Source organism: Nerophis lumbriciformis, linkage group LG32 (genome assembly GCF_033978685.3).
Source record: "Nerophis lumbriciformis linkage group LG32, RoL_Nlum_v2.1, whole genome shotgun sequence".
Taxonomy (NCBI): domain Eukaryota; kingdom Metazoa; phylum Chordata; class Actinopteri; order Syngnathiformes; family Syngnathidae; genus Nerophis; species Nerophis lumbriciformis.
The window spans coordinates 13,095,030-13,117,255 of NC_084579.2; the positions used below are offsets into that span (position 1 = coordinate 13,095,030).

The following is a 22,226-nucleotide window of genomic DNA, read 5'->3' on the forward strand; positions in this document are numbered from 1 at the left end:
GCCAACCCTCCCGATTTTCCCGGTAGACTCCCGAATTTCAGGGAAACTATTCTCTTGAATGTATGCTGATTTTCACCCAAACAACAATAATAAGGGCGTGCCGTGATGTCACTACCTTTAGCGCCCTCTACAGCTTGCCAGCCCAGTTACATGTTATATGAGGCTTCTGCAGACACACATAAGTGAATGCAACTCCTACTTGGTTAACAGCCATACAGATCACACTGAGGGTGGCGATATAAACAACTTTAACACTCTTACTAATATGCGCCACACTGTGAACCCACACCAAACAAGAATGACAAACACATTTCGGGAGAACATCCGCACCGTAACGCAACAGAACAAATACCCAGAATCCCATGCATACTTAACTTCACATGGCGTGAAGTTAAGTACATATTTAATTTTAACACTCAAAAAAGGAACAAACAAAAGGCGCTCACAGTGGAGGCACAAAACTTAACGCAGGGAACAAAAACTTGGACTATGCATAACTATGAACATGGCAAAACAAAAGACACTAACTGTGGCATAAATAATCACAACTTACTTGCGGAAGCAAAGAGCAGCATGAACGATGGTATCAAGAGTGTCAGGCTGATTGCCTGGCAACTACGGGCTTAAATAGTGAAGACATGATTAAAGACAGGTGCGTGAGTCGTGAGGACAGGTGAAAACTAATGGGTTGCTATGGCGACAAAACAAACAAGAGTGCACAATGAGTCCAAACGTGGAACAGGTGAAACTAATGGGTAACAATGGAAACAAGACAAGGGAGTCAAAAAGCAGGAACTAAAAAGAGTCCAAAAACCAAGCAGAACATAACGTAAAAAAAACATGATCCCAGACATGACAGAGCGCCTCCCTTAAGGACAGATCCTAGATGTCCAAACAAAAACAATAATCAAGAGTCATGGGAGGGCGGGTGAAAACTAATGGGTTGCTATGGTGACAAAACAAACAAGAGTGCACAATGAGTCCAAACGTGGAACAGGTGAAGCTAATGGGTAACCATGGAAACAAGACAAGGGAGTGAAAAAGCAGGAACTAAAAAGAGACCAAAAACCAAGCAGAACATAACTTAAACAAAACATGATCCCAGACATGACAGAGCCCCTCCCTTAAGGACAGATCCCAGATGTCCAAAAAAAAACAATGATCAAGAGTCATGGGAGGGCGGGTGAAAACTAATGGGTTGCTATGGTGACAAAACAAACAAGAGTGCACAATGAGTCCAAACGTGGAACAGGTGAAACTAATGGGTAACCATGGAAACAAGGCAAGGGAGTGAAAAAGCAGGAACTAAAAAGAGTCCAAAAACCAAGCAGAACATAACTTAAACAAAACATGATCCCAGACATGACAGACTTGAGAAATACTATAAAAAAAAACACACTTGTGCACTACTGGGCATTTAAATCATTATATTGTATCGTTATTATACAATATCGCTTATCGAAAAGTTTGTTTTGCTTTTCTGTTTAGAAGGCATGTTACCTGTTGAAGTTGTGCTGTTTTGAGGCCAAGCACCAATTAAATTGACTTCAGTTCATTTCAATGGGCAACTTTGATTTGAGATACAAGTGTTTTGAGTTAAGAGCTCCATCGCAGACCGAATCAAGCTTGTAAGTTGAGGTAATACGGAACTTAGTACTCATAATAATAACGTCAATAATGTTAAGTTAAAGCACCAATGATTGTCTCACACACACACACGAGGTGTGGCGAAATTATTCTCTGCATTTGACCCATCGCCCTTGATCACCCCCTGGGAGGTGAGGGGAGCAGTGAGCAGCAGCGGTGGCCGCGCCCGGGAATCATTTTTGGTGATTTAACCCCCAATTCCAACCCTTCATGCTGAGTGCCAAGGCAAGTCATACTTTAAACGCAACAACAATTCAATATAATGCACCAGAACAACGAAAAGTATATTTTTAAAGGTAGACTACGATCCGTGTCTGATATTTTAATCTCATGTTTCTCTGTAAGGTACCATATTTTTCGGACTATAAGTCGCAGTTTTTTTCATAGTTTATGAAAGTTGCATAATGTTTTTTTCCTTCTTTATTATGCATTTTCGGCAGGTGCGACTTATACTCCGAAAAATACGGTAAATAATAAACCTTCAAATTCTAAAATATTAAGCTCTCAATATAGTGGAAGGCATGTCTACGTCACTGCAAATTATAACCAAAATAAAGAATACAAATATTTCATTAAACCTGCAGTGTATGAATGTATGTCTGTATTATGTTTTTATACAGTGTGTGGAGGGGGGCGTGGCCTGCGGGCCTGCAGCGGAACGGGGTGTGCCAGGATCGGCTTCGAAGTCAGCGACAGGTGCGTAGATGGCCCAGGTGGGTCTTGTTGTCTAATCACCCGTCGCTCTGTATAAGCAGCAGCCGGGAGGAGAGAGGTTGTTGGAGCTGGAGCAAGAGCGAGAGCGGGAGACAAACAGACAACTGCTGGAAAGCAACCTGAGAAAATGGTTCTCAGGTTCACAATCCAAAACTGTATTGTGAACCTGAAACCGGGCTCTCATGTCGGTGCTTGGTGGTCCAAAGAACCCCCCGGAGGGCAACCTCCACACAGTGCGATACACTTTAAAAAAAATAATGAAATTATCCAAACAAATTTTATAAAAATCTTGTCAATATCCACATCAAAATTGAACAACCTTCCAAAAAAAGTATTTGCGTGATCTCAATAATAAGCAAATAGGGTAACTTGGCATGTTTACTTTTTTAATGGCTACTAAACATCGTGCTGGACTGATCAATGTAATGTTACCTTGTATCGGTGCTGCGGAGGTCTGCGCCAGGCGGACGTGCTGCTCCGTGACGTGGTACGCAGGCTGGTGCTGGGCGATCTCCACGCTGGTGCACACGTTGCTCTCCCCGTGGAGGAAGAACGAGAAGGAACATGATAGGTGCTCGCTGAGGACACACAAGACAGGACACAATCATAAACATACAGCAGTATGGATGTAATACATGTACAGTGGCTACTTTTATACATTAAGTGATGAAGAGGAGGTGCAACTGTCGACTCTTAACAGGACAACCAAAACATTGCAGCCCAGCCTTTGGCCTTCAATAGTGCCAAGGAGAAGTCAAAACCTCACCTTTAAGCATTCACACACAGCAACAACATTTTGGAACAAGAATGGCTTAGTATAAAAAAGGTGGAAATGTAATCCATTTATTTGTGGCAGCATAGAAGAAAAGTTAAGTACAAGTTTACAACTTTTGCATCTAATTGCACATAACTGTAGTGTGTTCAAGAACCCTCAATTAAAGTTAAAAACAGTACAGGCCAAAAGTGTGGACACACCTTCTCCTCATTCAATGTGTTTTCTTTATTTTCATGACTATTTACATTGTAGATTGTCACTGAAGGCATCAAAACTATGAATGAACACATGCGGAGTTATGTACTTAACAAAACAAGTTGAAATAACTGAAAACATGTTTTGTATTCTAGTTTCTTCAATTCTTCTTTGCTCTGATTACTGCTTTGCACACTCTTGGCATTCTCTCAATGAGCTTCAAGAGGGGGGATGTGTAATGGTTTTCACTTCACAGGTGTCATAGTTTTGATGCCTTCAGTGAGAATCTACAATGTAAATAGTCATGAAAATTGAAAGGAGAAGGTGTGTCCAAACTTTTGACCTGAACTGTATATATACACATATATATATATATATATATATATATATATATATATATATGTATATATATATATATATATATATATATATATATATATATATATATATATATATATATATATATATATACACATACACATATATATATATATATACATATATACATATATATATACATATATACATATATATATATATATATATATATATATATATATATATATATATATATATATATACACATACACATATACATATATACATACATATACATATATATATATATATATATATATATATATGCACACACACACACAATGATGTTTTATTATGATTGGTATAACCCCTACACATCAAATCCAACATGTGTATCAGCTCATCTCTTTTTTTACACTTTGAAGTAAAATAAAACTTGACAGATTTATAGTGAACAATGAAAGGTTATATGATTTAAATTGATACTCAGGCCACTTTATATTGAATTTATTGGGTTATCTAGATATGTTCTGGGTTTATTGGTGTATTAATCCCATCCTTAAAAAAAAGTAATACATCTATTTAAGCTTTTTACAAGTGTTTTAAAAAGCTGGTTTCAACCAAATCCATGCAAAAATGAGCTATTGTAGTGCATGTAAACATACAGTGCCAAGTGTGTGTGTATGAAGTGGTGACATTGGAATGGGGGCCCCTCTATGAGTCTTGTGTATGGGGAGCCCCAAAATTTGGTACTACGCCCCTGCCCACAAATTATGGTGATTTACCGTATTATTATTATATTATAGTATTTTTTATTTTTTATTTTTTAACTTGTCAACAATATTTCATGGTCTGCCTCTGCTTTGGGGTCCAAGAAGTGGGCTGCCATTCTATGACTTAGACCACTAATTGCATAATCTCTTAAGCCCTAGACCTAGATAAGTCATTATGTGGTGTGGTTTGCCAAATAAGTCTGTAAATATATATTGTACATGGAGTATCATTGTTGCTGATGATTGCACATTGTGTGTAATGTTACAGTAGCCCAAAAATATTTATATTATATTATACTTGTAAAAAAAAATCTGCCTGGTTTTTGACAAATACTTAGGCCTACTATGCGACTGTGTTTTAATATTGGTCATTACGGTGATACTTGGAGATCCAAGTGTTTTCTGAGGTGGTAAAGTTTGAGAACCATTATTTAAAGGCCTACTGAAACCCACTACTACCGACCACGCAGTCTGATAGTTTATATATCAATGATGAAATCTTAACATTGCAACACATGCCAATACGGCCGGGTTAGCTTACTAAAGTGCAATTTTAAATTTTGCGCGAAATATCCTGCTGAAAACGTCTCGGTATGATGACGCCTGCGGGTGACGTCACGGATTGTAGAGGACATTTTGGGACAGCATGGTGGCCAGCTATTAAGTCATCTGTTTTCATCGCAAAATTCCACAGTATTCTGAACATCTGTGTTGGTGAATCTTTTGCAATTTGTTCAATGAACAATGGAGACAGCAAAGAAGAAAGCTGTAGGTGGGAAGCGGTGTATTGCGGCAGGTGTAGTGCCGGATAACGCACCCCCGCCGTAGAATGCACCCCCTGACTGTTGTGCCGGATACATTTCATTGTTTACATTCCCGAAATATGACAGTCAAGCTTTACCATTGGCCTGTGGAGAACTGGGACAACAGAGACTCTTACCAGGAGGACTTTGAGTTGGATGCACAGACGCGGTACCGTGAGTACGCATGCAGCTGCGGCTTCCAAACATTTGATCGCTTGCCGCTATGTGCATGTCACGTACATAACTTTGGGGACTTTGGGGAAATATATGTGCTGTATGAACTTTGGGGAGGTGAACGGTACTTTGGGCTGTAGGATTGAGTGTGTTGTGCAGGTGTTTGAGTAGTATTGGCGGGTTATATGGACGGGAGGTGTTTGTTATGCGGGATTAAATTGTGGCATATTAAATATAAGCCTGGTTGTGTTGTGGCTAAAAGAGGATATATATGTCTTGTGTTTATTTATTGTTTTAGTCATTCCCAGCTGAATATCAGGTCCCACCCGCCTCTCACAGCATCTTCCCTATATTAATCGCTCCCACTGCCCTCTAGTCCTTCACTCTCACTTTCCTCATCCACGAATCTTTCATCCTCGCTCAAATTAATGGGGAAATTGTCGCTTTCTCGGTCCGAATCGCTCTCGCTGCTGGTGGCCATGATTGTAAACAATGTGCAGATGTGAGGAGCTCCACAACCTGTGACGTCACACGCATATCGTCTGCTACTTCCGGTACAGGCAAGGCTTTTTTATCAGCGACCAAAAGTTGCGAAATTTATCGTCGATGTTCTCTACTAAATCCTTTCAGCAAAAATATGGCAATATCGCGAAATGATCAAGTATGACACATAGAATGGACCTGCTATCCCTGTTTAAATAAGAAAATCCCATTTCAGTAGGCCTTTAAACCCAGAAGTACAACATGACCATTTTTCTCTTTCAACATAAATCCCGCCAACAACTTGGCGGGAACCTTTTCCATCCGTCGTCGACGTCACAAAGCCTCCTTATTGCAGGTATGAATCTTCGTTTTCTTCATGTCTAATTGTTCTTGCTGCATGTTTACATACGTCCGCTTTATTACGCCGCCTCACACGGTCCATCATGCGTATTGTTTCTTTCTTTTTAATCACACAGGGGTAATCATTCGGGCTTTATTGCAATCTACATAGCACCGGGCGGCCCGGACATCATTAACCACCGCCGAGGAGTTCTATGATGTATATGTTTAATCTATTAAAGCTCCTTATCACCGTGGTTATATACATCAAGATGACAATAATGTCAGCAGGTAGTGGGAGCTCCCCGTGATTACCCTGCTGCCCATGCAATATCTCCTTTGCCCTCCAGGTACTGGACCTCCATTTCAACAGTAATGGGTCATCAAATTCAATAAAAAAGGGCCTTAATGGGCTAAAGCTGTGTGGTGAGTTAGCCTCTAGATGGCGCCTCATGCAAAAAGAGGCCAAGACTTGTGTATTTCCTGGGCTCCACAAACAAAACCAACCTTGCACCTGCAGGTAATGCATATGTGTTCCATGCGCATTCACTCCAAAGCGCCAGTTAAAAAAAAAAAAAATGCTTCCAGTGGCACTGCCCTCCATCCTTGTCCTCGGCGCATCATTACACCACACCGGGGAGCTTAAAATAGCAGCGTGTGGGGAAGCAGTCTGCTAACTGTTCACCATTTATCAGACTCCACAAAAAACAACTAATTTAATCCAGATAATCAGCAACATGATTATGAGTTCACTTATCTGGCCCTTTAATTGACTATGCCTTGTAAAATATGCACTTGTGCTAGAGATGTCTGATAATGGCTTTTTTGCCGATTTTTCCGATATTCCGATATTGTCCAACTCTTAATTACCGTTTCCGATATCAACCGATACCGATATATACAGTCGTGGAATTAACACATTGTTATGCCTAATTGTGTTGTGATGCCCCGCTGGATGCATTAAACAATGTAACAAGGTTTTCCAAAATAAATCAACTCAAGTTATGGAAATAAATGCCAACATAGCACTGCCATATTTATTATTGAAGTCACAAAGTGCATTGTTTTTTTTAACATGCCTCAAAACAGCAGCTTGGAATTTGGGACATGGAGGAGGTTGAGATGGGCGGGGTTAGCGGGGGGTGTATATTGTAGCGTCCCGGAAGAGTTAATGCTGCAAGGGATTCTGGGTATTTGTTCTGTTGTGTTTATGTTGTGTTATGGTGTGGATGTTCTCCCGAAAAGTGTTTGTCATTCTTGTTTGGTGTGGGTTCACAGTGTGGTGCATATATGTAACAGTGTTAAAGTTGTTTATACGGTCACCCTCAGTGTGACCTGTATGGCTGTTGACCAAGTATGCGTGGCATTAACTTGTGTGTGTGAAAAGCCATGCTTCTCCCTATGTCCGTGTAGACAGCGGCGTTTTAAAAAGTCATAAATTTTACTTTTTGAAACCGATATCGATAATTACATTTTAAAGCATTTATCGGCCGATAATATCGGCAGTCCGATATTATCGGACATCTCTACTTTGTGCACATAAACTCTGCAGTGGACATTTGTGTTTTGCACAACAGGGCTTTTTTTTTTTCTTTTTTTTTTTTCAAACAACTCACAAAAACTGTATTTGTAAAGAAACAAATTATATTCTAGACAATTAAATAAATAAACAAACATTGAATGTATTTATTATTAATAATAATACAAATAATTATAATAATAATGTATTATTTTTTCAAACAACTCACAAAAAGTGTATTTGTAAAGAAACAAATTATATTCTAGACAATTAAATACATAAACAACACTGAATGTATGTATTATTAATAATAAATCAAATAATGATACTTTGTTTTTTAAACAACTCACAAAAAGTGTATTTGTAAAGAAACAAATTATATTCTCGACAATTAAATAAATAAACAAACATTGAATGTATTTATTATTATTAATTATACAAATAATGATAATAATAATTTTTTTATTTTTTTAAAACAACTCACAAAAAGTGTATTTGTATGGAAACAAATTATATTCTAGACAATTAAATCCATAAACAACATTAATTATTATTAATTTATTATTAATAATAATATCAATAATGATGATAATAATAATGTATTTTTTTTTAAACTCACAATAATGTATTTGTAAAGAAATAAATTATATTCTAGACAATTAATTACATAAACAACATTAATTATTATTAATTTATTATTAATAATAATATAAATAATAATAATAATAATGTTTGATTTAAAAAAAAACTCACAATCATGTATTTGTAAAGAAATACATTATATTCTAGACAATTCAATACATAAACAACATCAATTATTGTTAATTTATTATTAATAATAATATAAATAAAAATAATAATAATTTATAATTTTTTTAAAACCTCACAATAATGTATTTGTAAAGAAATACAATTTATATTCTACTGTTTCCCTCCAAACAAATGTAAGTTATTTGTATACATATTGTGTAGTAATGTGTAATATTGTTTTAATCAAAGGCAAACAAAGAGTATTTTAACATTTTTTTGTGTGTTTTTGACTAAAGTTCGAAATAATCTGATATCATTCCAGCCAGACACCGCCCACTTCAAAGCACTCTAGGGCTTTGCTTTTATAATGTACATTTTAACAATATATTGAGCTTAATATCGCCTTCAGTATGCTGCGCCGCATTTTCAAACCCACGCCAAAAACAACCACCAACATAAACAAGCAGAAATAAAATCAACAGTCAAAAACTGAGCATGACTATCTTTCCAAAAGGCAGACTTTTGGAGACGGCGCTTTTTATTTTGTGGTCGCCGAGTGTAAAATAATTGCTCCGACCAAAATTTAATGTGCAGTAATTATGACGTCGCTGTTGGCACCGCAATAACAAAAGTGCAATTAGGTGCAACGTGAGTTACAACATGAGCAAAAAAGAGCAGACTGGTGCTCCTCGTCCTTTAGCAAAGGGCATTTTCCTGCAGTGTAAGCGAGTGCGAGCGTGCGGACACACTGTGCATCCTCTGGGACTGGTGTGTGTGAGTGTGTGTGTGTGTATATACAGTAGTAAACAACATGTGTAGATGGCTAAAGGTACTCATAAATGAAGAGGAGTGATCCCAACAGCTGGAGGGTGAGGAGAAGGGGGAGTGGGTTGAATAAATAGACAGGAAGAAGGCCTTCATTTAAAAACAGAGAGACTCACAATCCCTTGGTGGTTGAAAAATTAAGCAAATGCGGGAGATGAAGAGTAGAATGCTGCGAGGCAAAAGAGGAGGAGGAGGAGGAGGAGGAGGAAAAAGAAACATACAGATTGAAATATAGAGTGAGAGCAAAGCCGGCCTGGGAGAAAGTGCTGCAAGTGAATAATTCAATGACACGCACACTTTGCTGCGCACATATCAATGAAATCTGGGGTTTAACGAGCGGCTGCCGAGCACGCCTGCACAGCGATGTCAAGCAGGAGATTCCTTTCCAAAGATTAGAGATATTAAATCTAAAATGATGTTTTGTTATTGTGCTTTTGCCGTGGTTGTCGAAATGCATCGCGTCAGACTACGAGCTGCAAGTTACCTTAAATGGCTGCTTTTACACGTGTCTCGGTCTAAAATTTCAGGATACATTTCAAATGTAAAAGATATAAGATACAATGTGTTAGGAATTCTCCATGTTTATCGACGTTTTCAGATATTTTATTTTGAAGCATTTCTTGACCGCGTCACTTCCGCTTCCTTCCTGTAGGTGTCACTTCCGCTTCCCTTTTGACGTGTGTTAATGTGTGGTAACTTGTTTCTCTGCTACGTTTAATCGGTGCCCTAGTCTTTGGACGATGTGAGTATGTTGATTATTATATTAAGACTCATTTAGTTTATTAATAGACATCACTGTGTTTGTGTAACATTTAGTGGTGTTTTTAATAATATTATTGGTGCTATGTTGTCAGAATGCTACGAGCTAATATCTCCCTGTTAAGGATAGCATTGCTGCTGCTAATGTGGCTATATCAATAGGCATAATATATATATTGTTGTTTAGTTAAATGACATACCGTATTTTTCGGACTATAAGTCGCTCCGGAGTATAAGTCGCATCGGCCGAAAATGCATAATAAAGAAGGGAAAAAACATATATAAATCGCACTGGAGTATAAGTCGCATTGTTGGAAATTTATTTGATAAAACCCAACACCAAGAATAGACATTTGAAAGGCAATTTAAAATAAATAAAGAATAGTGAACAACAGGCTGAATAAGTGTACGTTATATGACGCATAAATAACCAACTGAGAACGTGCCTGGTATGTTAACGTAACATGTTATGGTAAGAGTCATTCAAATAACTATAACATATAGAACATGCTATATGTTTACCAAACAATCTGTCACTCCTAATCGCTAAATCCCATGAAATCTTATACGTCTAGTCTCTTACGTGAATGAGCTAAATAATATTATTTGATATTTTACGGTAATGTGTTAATAATTTCACACATAAGTCGCTCCTGAGTATAAGTCGCACCCCCGGCCAAACTATGAAAAAAACTGCGACTTATAGTCCGAAAAATACGGTAATTCAAAACATGCACACGACGTTGGCAACGTTACAAACAATAATAGGAACAATGTCCAGCATAGTACAAAAATTCTCACAATGTTAGCACAATTACAAAAATGCCTTTGTCTTGTTGACAAGCTTCCAAAAAAATGACCCGTAATGATGGCAACGTTACGAACAATTTCCAGCACAATAAAAAAAAGGCCTCGCAATGTTAGTTAGAAACTCTATAAAGAAAATGCCCCGTAATGGTAGCACAATTTACAAAAATGTCCTGCAATGTTTGCAATATTATAAACAATAATGGGAAAAAAAATAAAAATACTCAGCATATTACAAAAATATGTCGCAATGTTAGCACAATCACAAAAAATATCTGGCAATGTTAGTACTACGACAAAAATGCCTTGCTTTCCGTAAGCACAATTACAAAAAAATGATTGTGGTGTAGGCAATAGTACAAAACATGCACACAATGTTGGCAATGTTACAAACAATAATAGACTTAGACACATTTAATGATCCACAAGGGAAATTGTTCAACACAGTAGCTCAGTTACAATGATGGAAAGTGTAAGGATGGAAAGGACAATGCAGGTATAAATAGACTAATATAGCGATAAAAAATCTAACATATATATGAATATATACATAATATGTGTACAGAATAATACATATACAGATATAATAATAGGAATAATAGGAACATTACAAAAAATGCCCAGCATTATACAAAAATTCTCACAATGTTAGCACAATTACAAAAAATGTCTTGCAATGTTGGCAACATCACAAAAAAATGTCTTGCAGTGTTAGCAAAATCACAAAACAACGCCTTGAAATGTTAGCGCAATTACCAAAATAGTATCGTAATTTTAGCAACGTATAACGGTAATCTGGTCTGGACCCACATTTTTAAAAAAGGATTGTTTGAGAGTATTTGGCGAGCGCCGTTTTGTCCTACTAATGTTGGCGGTCCTTGAACTCACCATAGTTGTGCGGACTGTGACGCATCAGTTTGTTTACATGTGCAACTTTCTCCGACGCTGCCGCAGATAAGGCGTGTTTTATGCCACTCCTTCTTTGTCTCTTTTTGTCCACCAAACTTTTTATACTGTGCGTTAATGCACAAAGGTAATTGTTTGCACAATTACAAAAAAAAGATTGTGATTTTGGCAACGTTACAAAATAGTCTGTCAATATTGACATAAATGTCCCACAATCTTAGCACAACAACAAAAAATATCTTGCAGTGTTAGCACAATTGTAAAAAATGTGCCGCAATGTTGGAAACATTACAAAAAAGGTCTCACGGTGTTTACTTTATGCGTCTCTTTAGTGCCGCCCTAATGTATAATATATATATATTCTGTTTTAATATGGTTTTTTTTGGAGAACAAACATGACACACACCTTCCCAATTGTTAGAAATCCCACTGTTTATATCAAAAATGCTTCACTGCTGAGAGTATTTGGCGAGCGCCGTTTTGTCCTACTAATTTTGGCGGTCCTTGAACTCACCATAGTTGTGCGGACTGTGACGCATCAGTTTGTTTACATGTGCAACTTTCTCCAACGCTGCCGCAGATAAGACATGTTTTATGCCACTTCTCCTTTGTCTCTTTTTGTCCACCAAATTTTATATACTGTGCGTGAATGAATTACATATAATTCACAATTATAAAAAATGGCTAGAATTAATGCATACGTTCCTTTACTTTGCAGCCCATGACAAAAAAACCTTTGTGAACACAAAGTAATTTAATTTTAGCATCGAATCACATGTGTAAACGCAGCCTAAAAGCTGCGGTTTACCTTTAATAATAAAGAACAACGCTGCATATTGTAAACAAACACCTCTGTGGCAGCAAAAGGGAGGCAGAATATCCTTTGTTGTGTCTAATTATCTGTACCTAATAAAGCGTCCACTGAGAGCATCCACGCTCGATGGCCCGCGTGCACGAAGAGACAACCTAACCATGCAATAAATATGCTAATGTGCTTTGTTATGAAGGTGCGAAACAGACGAGTGTGCGCTTTTAAGTGACACGTACGTGAGCGCCGAGACCAACGAGGAGCTCGTCTTACATGACAAGTCAGACAGCGGGGGGGTCCCAGCGAGGGTCCGACACGCTTCGTGTACGCGTCAGATTTGCGGGTACTATTGTTGGAAGATCAGAAAACAGTACGATAACAAGATCCAGGGAGCATCTGCTTGTACTCGCAGTGTAAACCCGCGTTTATTCCACAAAAATGATGTGCTGAGATTTCTGCAGGGTGGTAGTCAACCACAATATATCCCACCTGGCATCCTGCTATTACAGTAGGCATTGTGTCCATTTTAGAGTGTTGAATATCTTAAAAGGTGTTTTGTGGCAATTCCAACTTTGACCACAGCGGCAGTTGCTATGTAGAGTGGTGCTGTCCATCATTTTCAGCAGACTGCATTGCAAAATGATTAACCCTAACCCCAACCCTAACCCAAATAATACATGACAGTACATACAGTAGGTAAGGGATTCATATGGCACCATTCCTGGGTGGATTCCTGAGAAGATAGCTAACCCTCAGAGAATCTGGAGAAATCACTGCACGTAAGCGATGATATTACCGACCTTCGATCTCTCAGCCTTTACTGCATCAAAAAGCGACGTCAGTGTGTAAAGGATATCACCACATGGGCTCAGGAACACTTCAGAAACCCACTGTCAGCAACTACAGTTCGTCGCTACATCTGTAAATGCAAGTTAAAACTCTACTATGCAAAGCGAAAGCCATTTATCAACAACACCCAGGAACGCCGCCGGCTTCGCTGGGCCCGAGCTCATCCAAGATGGACTGATGCAAAGTGGAAAAGTGTTCTCTGGTCTGACGAGTCCACATTTCAAATTGTTTTTGGAAACTGTGGACGTCGTGTCCTCCGGAACAAAGAGGATTGTTATAGGCGCAAAGTTCAAAACCCAGCATCTGTGATGGTATGGGGGTGTATTAGTTCCCAAGGCATGGGTAACTTACACATCTGTGAAGGCACCATTAATGCTGAAAGGTACATACAGGTTTTGGAGCAACATATGTTGCCATCCAAGCAACGTTATCATGGACGCCCCTGCTTATTTCAGCGAGACAATGTCAAGACACGTGTTACAACAGCGTGGCTTTGTAGTAAAATAGTGCAGGTACTAGACAGGCCTGCCTGTAGTCCAGACCTGTCTCCCATTGAAAATGTATGGCGCATTATGAAGCCTAAAATACCACAACGGAGACCCCGGACTGTTGAACAACTTAAGCTGTATATCAAGCAAGAATGTTGTTAAAAGGAAAGGCCATGTAACACAGTTTTTTGCAATTTGTTGCTGCCATTAAATTCTAAGTTAATGATTATTTACAAAACAAAAATTAAGTTTCTCAGTTTAAACATTAAATATATTTTATTTGCAGTCTATTCAATTGAATAGAAGTTGAAAATTATTTGCAAATCATTGTATTCTGTTTTTATTTACGACTTACACAATGTGCCAACTTCACTGGTTTTGGGTTTTGTACTCATTTACCATAGTCTCCTTTACTGATCTTTTTTTCTTTTGCTTGGGTTTACCTGCTCATATAAAGAATTATATGACACGTCTGTGGGATATCACGTCGTTTGTGTTCTACCTCTCAAGGGAGAGCGCTGTAGTATTAGCGCAAACATTTTATTTTTTATCGTGGGGGCGGCAATAAAAGGGCGTATTTAAAGGAGAAGGCTTCAAGTTGAATGGCGGCGTTAAGGCAACAAACGCAGTGACACTCTTAATTGCTAAACGATGTCTATCTGCTGGTGGATGATGCTGGCGTGTCTCTTCTGATGGATGGATGCACATTTGCCTGATAAAGCACTCTGACGTTTACAGGGAGAGTCAAATGAACCAATGATTGACTGTTACGGTTGATGCATCAACACCGGGACGCTGATTTGTGAGAGCAATGAGGTAAACACAAATTACCATTAGCCAGCATTTTGCCAGCTTGAAAAAAAATGAAGGCACAGGGGTGGATTATTGGGGATGCAGTACCCCATTACATTCACCAGATGGTGCTGTTTTCTCTTATTCCAATACAGTACCTGTCAAAGGTTTGAGACACACTTTCTAATGCTATTGGATGAGAAGGCGTCTCCATACTTTTGACTAGTGTTGTCCCGATACTAATATGCCAAAATTATTTCGATACTTTCCGGTACTTTTCGATACTTTTCTAAATAAAGGGGGACCACAAAAAATTGCATTATTGGCTTTATTTTAACAAAAAAAATAAATAAATAAATAAAATAGTGAACATACAAGACAACTTGTCTTTTATTACTAAGTAAACAAACAAAGGCTCCTAATTTAGTCTGTTGACATATGCAGTAACATATTGTGTCATTTTCCATTCTATTATTTTGTCAACATTATGAAGGACAAGCGGTAGAAAATGAATTATTAATCTACTTGTTCATTTACTGTTAATATTTCAACATGCTCTATCTACACTTCTGTGAAAATGTAATAATCACTTATTCTTCTGTTGTTTGATACTTTACATTAGTTTTGGATGATACCACAAATTTGGGTATCAATCCGATACCAAGTCGTTACAGGATCATACATTGGTCATATTCATAGTCCTCATGTGTCCAGGGACATATTTCCTGAGTTTATAAACATAATATACATTTAAAAAAAAAACGAAAGAAGATGTTGTGATGCCAAAAAATATCGACGTAATCATAGTAGTATTGACTAGATACGCTACTGTACTTGGTATCATTACAGTGGATGTTAGGTGTAGATCCACCTTTTTACATTATGACGCCGGTGAGCTACGGTGTGTAGTGAAGCATGTTTAGCTATTCCTCGTCCTGCAGGGATGATACTTGGATGGGGGGGTGGACCGTTACTTTTCAGAGACAGTATAGTACCGAATATGATTCATTAGTATCGCGGTACTATACTAATACCGGTATACCGTACAACCCTACTTTTGACTAGAGAAATTTCCACTGCAATGTTGTCCAGTTTCAGGAATAAATCCAAAATAAATCAAAATGAATCATGAAAAATGAAAACCTCAGTTCAGCGAGCATTATAGTTTGTTTAAATGTGTATAAAGGGTTTTTCGTGACATTTATTCCAAGCGGCCTCAACAATTTGGTTAGGTTAGACAACCCGCGGCTTTAGAGTCCCGTGCGTCTCTTTAGCGCCGCCCTAATGGCTCCTTGGAGCTTTTTCAAAAATGTATGAAAATGGGAAAAGGTGACGGGAAAAAATTTATATTTTGTTTTAATGTGTTTTTCTTGGAGAACAAACATGACACAAACCTTCCTAATTGTTAGAAATCCCACTGTTTATATCAAACATGCTTCACTGATGAGAGTATTTGGCGAGCGCCGTTTTGTCCTACTAATTTTGGCGGTCCTTGAACTCACCATAGTTGTGTGGCCTGTGACGCATCACTTTGTTTACATGTACTTTCTCCGACGCGACCGCAGAAAGACGTGTTTTATGTCACTTCATCTTTGTCTCTTTTTGTCCACCAAACTTTTTATACTGTGCGTCAATGCACAAAGGTGAACTTTGTTGATGTTATTGACTTGTAGGAGTTATAATCAGGCATATTTGGTCAGTGCATGACTGCAAGCTAATCAATGCTAACATGCTACTTAGGCTGTGTGCACATATTGCATCATTATGCCTCGTTTGTAGGTATATTTGAGTTCATTTAATTTCCTTTACTTATGTCCTCTATTTAGTTTATATTTGCATGTCTCATGACACATTATCTGTATGTAATATTGGCTGCATTTCTGATAGTTGTTTGTATGCCATGCCGTTTCCTTTAACTTGGACACACACATCTATACCTTTGGCCATTATAAGCCAGTAATTTCCAGAAGTTATCTCAGCCTGTCCGTTTTACTACTGATTTCCAATGTTGCAAAAATGTGTAGAATAAATATTAAAATACGACATTTCTGTCAACGAAGACTTGTGTCAGCCTTTGATAGTAGGCTAATATAACTAATGCAGACACTTACATCATGTGTTCCCTTCATTATAACACTTGTATAAGGCTTTTAATTTTTTGAGGCTCCAGACAGATTTTGTATTTTTGGTCCAATATGGCTCTTTCAACATTTTGAGTTGCCGACCCCTGGGTTAGAAGAAGAGAAAACATTGCCAGTCAAGGCCTTGAATGTGTTCAAGTACTGGTTAACTTCAAGTTAAAATGGTGTGACAGGAACGTTCAAAGGTGAAAAGCGTTAGGAATTCATCTCACACCTTCACAACTCATCATTTCGGTTATGACAGTGACTTTGTATTGTTTTTACATTCTGGAAGAGTGTTTAACTTTTTTTTTTTTTACACTTACAGTCGTGGTCAAAAGTTTACATACACTTGTAAAGAACACAATGTCATGGCTGTCTTGAGTTTCCAATGATTTCTACAACTCTTATTTTTTTGTGATAGAGTGATTGGAGCACATACTTGTTGGTCACAAAAAACATCACATGGACAAAGATAAGACCTAGAGGAAAGTTCTGTGGTCAGATGAAACAAAAATTGAGCTTCTTTGTGTCACGGCCAGGGCGCATTCCAATGTGCCCTCATCCTTGCGCTCTGCTTGTCGCACCTCGGGACACACCCACGGCCGCGCACATCCAGGGCGTCTCCGCCCTGCAGTAGCCGCCAGCTGCAATCATTCACCGGCAATCAGCGCATTTGCCTGTGATGACCGAGCTGCCTTCTTAAGCCTGCTCAACCTGCCATCCCGGGCCGGAATATACTGTTATGGTTTGCAGAGGGAGCTGACGGCAACAGACACCAGGGTGAAGTATGTAGCTCTGAGATGTATTATATATATTCACCATATATATAATAATCAAACAATAATAATATATGGTGAATATATATAATAAATCTCAGAGCTACATACAGCTCCCTGGTGTCTGTTGCCGTCATCTCCCTCTGCAAACCATAACAGTTTGGCCACCCAGCAATATGTTTGGAGGAGAAAAGGTGAGGCCTTTAATCCCAGGAACACCACTCCTACCATCAAGCCTGGTGGTGGTAGTATTGTGCTCTGGGCTTGTTTTGGTGCCAATGGATTTGGTGCTTTACAGAGAGTAAATGGGACAATGACAAAGGAGGATTACATCCAAATACTTCAGGACAACCTAAAATCATCAGCCCGGAGGTTGGGTCTTGGGCGCAGTTGGGTGTTCCAACAGGACAATGACCCCAAACACATGTCAAAAGTGGTAAAGGAATGGCTAAATCAGGCTAGAATTAAGGTTTTAGAAAGTCCTGACTTAATTGTGTGGACAATGCTGAAGAAACAAGTCTATGTCAGAAAACCAACACATTTAGCTGAACTGCACCAATGTTGTCAAGAGGAGTGGTCAAAAATTCAACCAGAAACTTGCCAGAAACTTGTGGATGGCTACCAAAAGCGCCTTATTGCAGTGAAACTTGCCAAGGGACATGTAACCAAATATTAATATTGCTGTATGTATACTTTTGACCCAGTAGACTTGCTCACATTTTCAGTAGACCCATAATAAATTCATAAAAGAACCAAACTTCATGAATGTTTTTTTGTGACTAACAAGTATGTGCTCCAATCACTCTATCACAAAAAAATCAGAGTTGTAGAAATGATTGGAAACTCAAGACAGCCATGACATTATGTTCTTTACAAGTGTATGTAAACTTTTGACCACGACTGTATGTGTAAATGTTAATGGGTAGAACTATAGTACTTGGTCATTTTCATAGGAATTACTACAAACGAACGAAAGAAAGCGAACAAACCGAAGCAAACAAACGTAACCAGGGCCGTCATTTTCCTACGACAACAATATTTGTCAGCCAATCCCGGACCGCCAAGTGTCTAAGCTCCACCCTTTAAGTAACAGGACAATTATAGATGGACTGGAGCTTTACTGTTTTGAACGGGGCTTGGCAAGCTCTCCAGAACATGGACGACATGGAACTGGTGCTTTACAGAGAGTAAATGGGACAATGACAGAGGAGGATTACCTCCAAATTCTTCAGGACAACCTAAAATCATCAACCCGGACGTTGGGTCTTGGGCGCAGTTGGGTGTTCGAACAGGACAATGACCCCAAACACACGTCAAAAGTGGCAAAGGAATGGCTAAATCAGGCTTGAATTAAGGTTTTAAACGTGTGACCAATGCTGAAGAAACAAGTCCATGTCAGAAAACCAACAAATTTAGCTGAACTGCACCAATTTTATCAATAGGAGTGGTCAAAAATTCAACCAGAAGCTTGTGGATGGCTACCAAAAGCGCCTTATTGCAGTGAAACTTGCAGTAGACCCATAATAAATTCATAAAAGAACCAAACGTCATGAATGTTTTTTGTGACCAACAAGTATGTGCTCCAATCACTCTATCACAAAAAAATAAGACTTGTAGAAATGATTGGAAACTCAAGACAGCCATGACATTATGTTCCTTACAAGTGTATGTAAACTTTTGACCACGACCATATGTGAGAGCTCTAAAAACATTGAAATGATACTTACAGTTTTATGATGGAGACAGTTTGACCCGGGTACATATTTACTGAACATTTACTGTCAATAAATGTTTGAAATGAGTATTTTTGTGTTTAAACATCAATCTTTGGCTTGTGGGGGAGTGACATCTGTTGAGGTGAGCTCATGTTAACACGATTAAGTATTTAACATAAGGAGTAGAAGTGTTTCAAAAGAAACAGTCTGCCACTTTAAGATGCATTTTCAAACATTTCTATTAAAATTCCACAACTCTCAATGACTTATGAACTCAACAACATCCTCACTTTGCTCGAGACACATAAGTATGCAACTACTTCTGCTGATAAATAAATAGCACAGGAAATAAATAGTCTACCCACTTCAAGGGATACAAAGGTCAAATACTCGTATTAAATATGAGGACATTTATATGGGGTTTTTCTTTTCATGAGAATAATAACAGAAGGCCAAAATGGCTTCAGGTGCTTGCAAATGAATAAATTACAACGTTCACTTCTCTGCCAGTCATTTTAATAAGGGTTCATAATATTCAAGGCTGTCAAAATGTAAGTGTTAATGCGGATTATTCCATCATCGGCATTACCGTATTTTTCGGACCATTCAGGTCTATTTTCATACAAAAGGCGCACCGGATTATAAGGCGCATTAAAGGGGTCATATTAGGATGTTTTTTCTTCATTTAAAACATTTCCTTGTGGCAAAAAATGATGGAGCAATTGAGAAGACATACAAACATAATACTTTTTAATAAATAAACTACAAAAAAAAGTAAAATCAAAAATGTATAAAAGCAACGATATAATAAATAAATAAAATATATAATAGTGGTTTGTTTTTAACCTTAAAAAAACAGTTATTAAAGAAAAAATATATAATTTTTAAATTGTATTTTTCTCGCAAACGATTTAGCATACGCTGCAAAAAGTCAGTGTTCAAAAACAAGAAAAAAATATTAAAAAATGAGGGGTATTTTATTTGAACTAAGCAAAATTATCTGCCAATAGAACAAGAAAATTCGGCTTGTCAAGACTTTCAAAAACAAGTAAAATGAGCTAACCTCAACGAACCCCAAAATACCTTAAAATAAGTATATTCTCACTAATAACAAGTGCACTTTTCTTGGTAGAAAAAAAAAGAGACCTTTTTGTTCAATATGTTGAAAAATATTCTTAAATTAAGTACCGGTAAATGCTATTGCCATTATCTTGACGTAATGATATGCGCTCGGCATCATGATTTTTTTTTCATGCTTGAAATAAGAAATGATTACTTTAAAAAAGTAGTTTTATACTTGTGAGTGTTGATAACACAGCTTTGTAGCAGTTGCTATTCTAGTTTCAAGCATGTTTCACTCAATATAGGTCATAAAATCTCAGCAACAAACTGTAATATTTTACTGAGATCATTTAGGACCAAAACCCCTAAAACAAGTAAAACAGTCTAACACAAAATCCGCTTAGTGAGAAGAATTATCTTATCAGACAGAAAATAAGCAAATATCACCATTATTTAATCTTACTTAGATTTCAGTTTTTGCAGTGTAGGAATGTATAAAAATCGCAATTTGGATGACGATAACATGATTACTTGTCCATGTCATATGTTATTATTTACCGTATTTTCCGGACCATAGGGTGCACCGCATTATAAGGTGCACTGCTAATGAATGGTCTATTTTCGATCTTTTTTCATGTATAAGGCGCACCGGATTATAGGGCATAATAAAGGAGTCATATTATTTAATTTTTTTTCCTAAATGTAAAACACGTCCTTGTGGTATACATAACATGTAATGGTGGTTCTTTGGTCAAAATGTAGCATAAAATATGTTTTACAGATCATCTTCAAGTCGCTTTCTGACAGTCGCTTCAGGATGCGCCGTTTTGTGGGCGGGTCTTATTTACGTGGCTCACCTTCGACAGCGTCTTTTCCCCGTCATCTTTGTTGTAGCGGTGTAGCGTGCACACTGCAAAAACTGAAATCTAAGTAAGATGAAATATCTCAAATAAGGGTGATCTTTGCTTATGTTCTGTCTGATAAGATAATTCTGTGTTTTACTTGTTTTAAAGGTTTTTTTTGTCCTAAATGATCTCAGTAAGATATTACAGCTTGTTGCTGAGATGTTATGACCTATATTGAGTAAAACATGCTTGAAACTAGAATATCAACTGTTGCAAAGCTGTGTCATCAACATTTTTTACATTTTAAATTGACGCCTTGTGCAGAATTTGGCTGTTTTTTGGAATTCCACCAAACTATCAAAAAAACTAAGCAGACTTTTAGGGATAGTATCGCCTTTGCGTCATTAATAGCTCGTAGAAGGATTTTATTGGAGTGGAAATCCCAGTTTCCCCCCAAGGCCTCCCTATGGCTTAAGGACCTCATGTTTTTCTTAGATTTAGAGAAAATTTAATATAATCTGAGGGGTACACCAAAACAATTTGACTTGACCTGGGGCTGCATAATTAGTTACATAGCTAAATTAAAGACACCATAGGATAAATGTAACACTCACTGTACCTTTCCACTTACCTCAACTCTTTTTTTGTTGTTGTTGTTGTTTTTATTCAGTGACACTTCTCTGTATGTTTTATTTTTATTTTTTTGTTGTTACCTTTTTTTTTCTTCCTTTTAATCAGGTATTGTTATTCTCTATCTGCTTGTGGTGAAGAGGAAGGCAGTACATTGCTACCCACTGTGTCTGGAATGTAGGACAGGGGGTGGGAGGGGGTGTTATTATTTTACTTAAATTTTTTCCCTGTAATTTTTTTTTAAATTGTTTTAATTTTTGTATTTTTTTAAAAATGTATTTTTTATTTTTTTTATTTTTTTGGGGGTGGGGGGACAAAAAAGTGTCTGTTTTCTCAGTACTTGTATTATGA

General features: G+C 37.6%; 1 protein-coding gene across 4 annotated transcripts in view; it reads right to left on the reverse strand.

The window, feature by feature from the left end:
• The window catches only part of LOC133574994 (mediator of RNA polymerase II transcription subunit 13-like), a 288,172-nt gene that overhangs the window by 52,453 nt on the left and 213,493 nt on the right, over positions 1–22,226 (reverse strand). For 3 of the 4 annotated variants that reach the window (XM_061927429.2, XM_061927428.1, XM_061927427.1), the window contains exon 5: positions 2,794–2,939. In XM_061927429.2, the coding sequence (XP_061783413.1) occupies positions 2,794–2,939 (146 nt within the window). Of the gene's footprint in view, positions 1–553; positions 595–2,793; positions 2,940–22,226 lie in introns of those variants that run through there. The other variant, XM_061927430.1, reaches the window with a different exon arrangement.